We start from the raw sequence: 6,000 nt of genomic DNA on the forward strand, positions 1-6,000 counted from the left end.
CGGCGCTCGAGGAGGCCGAGCCTGCCCAGCCAGCTCTAACCTTGGCTCAACCAAAAAGTCTCACCAAGCCGGTGCTGGCTGGAAGTGTGGAGGAGAATTAAAGGAAATAAATGGAGCCTTTTGCAGCATTTCCATTTTGATGAGATGGCAGGGGAGATACTAACAAGAAAGCAGGTTTTTTAAGAAATTATTGCAAAACAAAAGCTCCCTGAAAGCCTCCTTAATGTGCTCGGCATACTGTGGGTAATAAAGATGGAAATGATAATGATTGTAGATTATGCGCAAGGTTGCTCACCTCTTCACTGCAGCTTGTCACGGGATAATTTAGGGCTGCCGAACGCTGGCTGTCAGGCAGCAGCTCCACAATAGGCTGTGCCTCACGTTGGGGGTTGTAATGCACAGGGCTGCTCTGTTATTAGGCTGCTAACAAGCTGATTAGAGGCGGAAAAAGTGATGTTCCCAACTCCCCTTGGACCGGAGCTCTGTCTCGAAGCCTTCAGTCTGCCGAGTGATCCCTGGAGGGGTTGTGCCTTTCCAGCTGGTGCTGTGCTGTGGGAGTGGGCTCTGAGTGTCCCGGCTGCTGGGACCAAGGGCCTGTTGGGCTCCATGGAGCACCTGCACACCCGGGAACAGAAAAGCCAGGAGCATCGGCCGGGCTGTTGTTCTCCCCTGAGAGCACAGCTGGAGTCCTGAGGATGCCACGGGGCAGACCCTCACCCCAGACCGCTGCCACCTCTGCCCAGACCCCAGCTGAGGCTGCAGCCGAGGCCTCGTGGTCTGGAGGAGTCGGATAATAATAATCTCCGCTTTTATTTTAATTCGCTTTACCTCGTGCCCACAACTTTGCATGGAGGTGGCATATTACTGTAACAAGTCCCCCAAGCCTTTTCTGAAAAGAACCTCTTATCCCCGCCGATCCCTGCGGATTACAGAAATAGCAATAACAGAGGATCTAAAGAAAGAGACAATTTCCTGCGCTGATAAGGCGGCAGCGGAACAGTGGAGTCATTGTCTGCTTCCCTGTTTATCCTTTCAGCTGAGGGAAAAGAGGGAGAGGGAAGGAATGAGAGGGACTGTCCAGTGGTGTTAGTGTGCTGGAGAAGGGCTGAGCAGATCTGCCTTTCCCTGGCAGCCACCACGGTGCAAAATCCCTTGTAGTGGGCCCAGGCATGGATTTAGGGTGGGGGGAGTTTCCAATTAATGCAGAAATTTGCTGTGGGGCAAGCACAAGCTGTGCAGGGCTGTGCCTTGAGCCCGGGCTGCTCCCTCAGGCAGGACAGGATCATCCAGCCCTGGGCAAGGGCTGAGCACAGCACTGGGCTCGGGGGCTTGTGCGGGGTCACTTCAGGTTGCTGCAGTCCCTTGGTGCAACGTCATTGTCCTGAGTCAGAGATGGCTCTTCTCTTTCATCCTGCCCATGAGGCAGCAGTTGCTGCTGGGCCAGGAGCTGGAACTTCCTCAGCAGCCACAGCACACACCTCTGAGGGCTCCGGAGAAAGCTCAAGTCTTGTTAACGGAGGGGCGAAGTGGGGTTCTGGGCTGGAAACCAATTAAGAGAGTAGGAACTGCACTAGTGAGAAATGGTCATTTTTTGCAGTGGCAAAAGGTTAACTTGAGCATGAGCAGAGCTCCATGGTTGTGTTGAAGCTCCAGGCTAAAAATACTCCTCTCTGAGCTGTCGGGGGTTTGGTGCGGCGAGACACGGCTGCGGGGGCCGGTGTGGGCTGCGGAACACGGGGCTGTTCTGGCACAGGCACCACCGGGGTGGAGGTCACCACGGTGGCCCTGCGAGACCCCAGAAGTGTTGCAGGAGGTAAAGAGGTGGGGGAGCGTGGGGAGCCGGAGCTGGTGCCAGTGGGAGTCTCGGCAGAGGGGAGTCCCTGGTGGTGTGGGGAGCCCTGGCCCCGGCGTGTGGGGGGAGCGCACACAGAGACGTCTGAGCTCAGCTCAGCTGCTCTCCCTCCCTGCTGAAACGCCCTCGAGTCCCGAGGGGGGGGGGGGAGTTGCTGCAGAGGCACAAAAACTGGAAATTGCTGGAGTGAGGCTCCTTGGAAAGGCGTTGCTGAGGAGCAGGAGGGGGTCTGGGAGATAAGGGGTGCTGAGCCATGTCCCACTAGGGTCACGCTGTGCTGGGCAGAGTTGTGCTGGTTCCCAGGCAGGGGTTGGGGTGCCTGGAGTTGGGGTCCCAGTGCTGCCCTTGTTCCTGGCCAGTTCAGGACACTTGCAGCAGAGTCTGGAGAGTTGGAGTGAAAAAAATAGGAAGAAAGAAAAAAGCGCACATATTCTGGCACAGAGATATGTTTTGACTTTGCTTGATGAAATGACATTTTTATTTCCAAAAACTGCCTAGAGAGAGAAGGTGGAACAAACAAACCAGTGCATGTGACAGCAGGAGGTTTTATTCTGGGGACAAACCAAAGTTTTCTGTTGACTCAGAACAAGCTTTGTGGCATTTTCCCTTCAGGGCTGAGTTGGAACAATCTGGGCCATGTGTTGATTTGCTTTGCACAGTCACAGCTGGGACCTGTGGGTCCTGGGGGGGGCTGACAGCCCTGCCTGGGAATGGGGGTCTCCCACCAGCTCTCACTCTTGGCATGGAATGGCCCCAGGGAGCCGTGCAGAGCCCCTGCCTCAGCACCTGCCCTCCACCACCTTTCTGCTCTACTGACTCCAGAAACTGAGCCCCCAGGGCAAGTGCGTGGCCCTGGAGAGGTGGGGACCCCCTGCCCTGGCTGCTGCTGCAGTCCCTGGGCTTCCCTGGCTCCTCCAGGTTGTGCCTCCTCACATGGCATTAAATCCCACGTGGGAAACACCTGCAGGAGAATCCCTGGACACTGTGCTGTGCCAGAGTCAGGGGCGAAGGTCAGGAACTGCTTTAAAGCTCCTAAACCCTTGTCAGCACCCTGCAAACCAGGGTGTGCAAAGGCACCTGGAGACCCAGAGCCCCCTCCCTGCTCAGCCCCACTGGCCCAGCACATGAGCTGTGTGGAGGAGAGGATGCTGGAGAGGACGGAGCCCTGTGCCAGATGCTGATGGAGCAGGGATGTCTGCAGGGATGCCTGTGGAGCAGGGACTTGCACTCCTGGCCACCCCGGGAGATGGGATGGGCAGAGGGAGGGGGTCTCTTCCTCCTCCAGGTTGCCACCTGCTTCAGATGCCCCCGGCTTGTGAGGAGCCTGCCAAACGCTCTCCATAGAAAAATGGATTATTCTACAGTCAGATTAATGGGCTTTCATTTTGCAAAACATCTGTCACTGTTAGTCCTGGACAGTGAGCATGAAATTAGTTTTGACTGCAAAAAGGCAGTGTCGGTGTGTAATATGTGACTTACATGACAAGGGCCCAGGAGCCAGCTGGGGAATGGGAATTACCTGTTGAAGGGAGATGGGGCACGAGGGTGCCCCAGGAGTGGGTGTCCTTGCTGTGCCCACCATCAGTGTTGGAGCTCCTGCCCTGCAGCTGGTGGAGCATCAAGCCTAATGTTAGATCCAGGAGTGCCAACATTTCTAGCACTGCCTCCCCACTCAGTTTATTTAACTCCAACTTTTCCATGGTCCCCTGTTTCCTCCTTTCCCAGCTGACCCTTCTGGATCCCACAGAGCTGGGGGGGTGTCTCAGCTCGTGCCCTTGTGTCTTGCAGATGTACATCCAGACCACGACGCTCACCATCTCAGTGAGTCTGAGTGCCTCGGTGTCCCTGGGCATGCTCTACATGCCCAAGGTGTACATCATCCTCTTCCACCCGGAGCAGAACGTCCCCAAGCGCAAGCGGAGCCTCAAGGCGGTGGTGACAGCAGCCACCATGTCCAACAAGTTCTCTCAGAAGGGAGGTTTCCGCCCCAACGGAGAGGCCAAATCGGAGCTCTGCGAAAACCTGGAAACACAAGGTAAGGCGGCTCCCGGGGGGACTCGCAGCAGGATCCTCTGAGGATGGCAGGAGCTGGGAGAGGGAGAGCAGAGTCTGCTGCGGCTCCGGCTGCGACGTGTCTCTCACGGGGGTGTGGGAGCTCGGCGTGAGCAAGGCTGGCAGTGAGCTCCTGGGTGTGCCAGGCAGGAAGCAGCGCTGGGGGCAGGAGGCACGGGGGGGATGTCGGTGCAGCACCGAGGGGACATTTTTCACTCTGTCACTGGCGGGTCACGTATCCTTAAATAAACAACAGAATAAATAATTCACAGGGCTTTGATACGGGCAGATCGGCTACGAAAACATCACAGCTAACAAATAGCTCTGTCAGCTCCAATTTCTTCTGCTCTATCTAATTGTTATCTGGGAACACCAGTTGGAAACCTGCAGCAAGGTTCGATTGTCAGCGAGGCACCATGAGCTGCCAGGTGTCCCCTCTGAGCAGTGCCATGGGAGGGCTCCACAGGGGACACGTTTGTGCTGCTCAGGGTGTCCTGGGCTTTGCCATCTGTGCCAGCACTGTCCGTGTCCTTGGCTGGAGGGTGTCCGTGTGCCCACTGAGCCCTGTGGTGCCTCAGGACCTCATGGGGGCATCTCCACAGAGCATCGTGCCCACTGAGGGCAGGACCCCAAATTGTGCCTTGCAGGGCTGTGACAAGATGAGCTTTGGGAACATGGAGCACCCGTGGTCTGTAGGAGGTTGCTGAGGGAAGTGAAGGGGAGCCCGAGAGCACATTCCCATGGCTCGTGTCACATCCTGGGTCACTCTTTGGGATGAACTGTCTTTAGAGAGCACCCAGAGGCTGTCCTGGGCTCAGCCCCTCTGCCACGGCTCCGTGCCCTCCCAGGGAAGGATCCCACGTGCTGGTGCTGGCTGGATCCATGAGCAAACCCTGTTCACATCCCTGCCAGCATCTCCTGACGCGACAGACGGGTCGGGGGTGGGACGGGAGCCAGAAGGGGAGACTGGGTGAATGATCCATGTGAGCTCTGTCTCTCCTTCCAGCACTGGCCACCAAACAGACCTATGTCAGCTACAGCAACCACGCGATTTAGCTCCAGGGACTGCGGGAGCCACGGCCGGGAGGGAGCGGAGCCGCTCCTGGCAGGACCCTGGAGGGGAGGTGGCAGCCTGGGGAAACGCTCCTGCGGGGCCACTGGGGCAGAGCTCCCGGGAAAATGGCCATCAACAGCAGCAAAAAATCCATAAAGAACCAGTAAAACCATTCCACGCCCACGGTGTCGGTGCATGGCTCCCGGAGGGAGCGGGACAGCGGAGCGGGGGGACGGAGGGCAGGGAGGAGGTGACGAACTTCGGCAAGTCTTTGGGTTTTTTTTCTGTATTTTGGCAAAAAAAAAAAAAAAAGAGACCCAACATTTTCCCTTTTCTGGAATTTGTGAGATTGTTTGTGGTTGTGCAGAACCTTCTGTTTTCTCTTTCTTTTTTTTTTTTTTAATCCTCCATTTTATTTTGTTCCTGTCTTCCTCCATCCCTCTTCACTCTCTCCCCCATATCCTACCAAATTCTATATGTTGCAAAAAGGAAAAATAAATAAAAATACATAAAATTTACATAAAAAAACAGACAACAAAATAAAATAAAATAAAACCTAGACTGTGTTCAAAGTGCTGATTTTTATAGGTGGTTCCTTAATGTATGTGATGACCATATGGATTGAAATACGTCTGCTTTATGTACTGACCAGTCAAAAAACAAAAACACACAAAAAAAACAAAGTTCAGTGCCTGGATGTTTATGAATTATTCGATGACTGTGTAGAGCATGATCATTTTTATACAAGGAGATTTCTAATAAAAGACCCTGGTTTTGCACTCGGTGTTTGCTGTCTCTTGGTGACTTGGTTTCAGGAGGTGACTTGGTTTGGGCTGACAGGGAAGGTTTTGGGTGGCCAAGTGCTCTGGGAGAGCAGGGGGCTTGGTGTCCTTCCTCTCCAGGCATTCCTGCTGCCAAGGGGTCCTTCTGGGAGGGGATGGGGCAGGGAGAGGGGAGCTCAGCATGTCCCTGGCACGGGGCACTGGGGCACACACTGCAGCCTGTGCCTCACCAGTGCTCAGGGCTGGAGCAGATCCAGGGT

General features: G+C 55.2%; 1 protein-coding gene across 1 annotated transcript in view; it reads left to right on the forward strand.

The window, feature by feature from the left end:
- The window catches only part of GRM4 (glutamate metabotropic receptor 4), a 29,299-nt gene extending 23,557 nt beyond the window's left edge, over nucleotides 1–5,742 (forward strand). The window contains exons 9-10 of the mRNA XM_017835850.1: nucleotides 3,641–3,887; nucleotides 4,911–5,742. Coding sequence (XP_017691339.1) covers nucleotides 3,641–3,887; nucleotides 4,911–4,960 — 297 coding nt within the window. The 3' untranslated portion in view covers nucleotides 4,961–5,742. The remainder of the gene's footprint in view (nucleotides 1–3,640; nucleotides 3,888–4,910) is intronic.
- Nucleotides 5,743–6,000: the final 258 nt, after the last annotated feature.

Source organism: Lepidothrix coronata, unplaced genomic scaffold (genome assembly GCF_001604755.1).
Source record: "Lepidothrix coronata isolate B3197 unplaced genomic scaffold, Lepidothrix_coronata-1.0 Scaffold263, whole genome shotgun sequence".
Taxonomy (NCBI): Eukaryota; Metazoa; Chordata; class Aves; order Passeriformes; family Pipridae; genus Lepidothrix; species Lepidothrix coronata.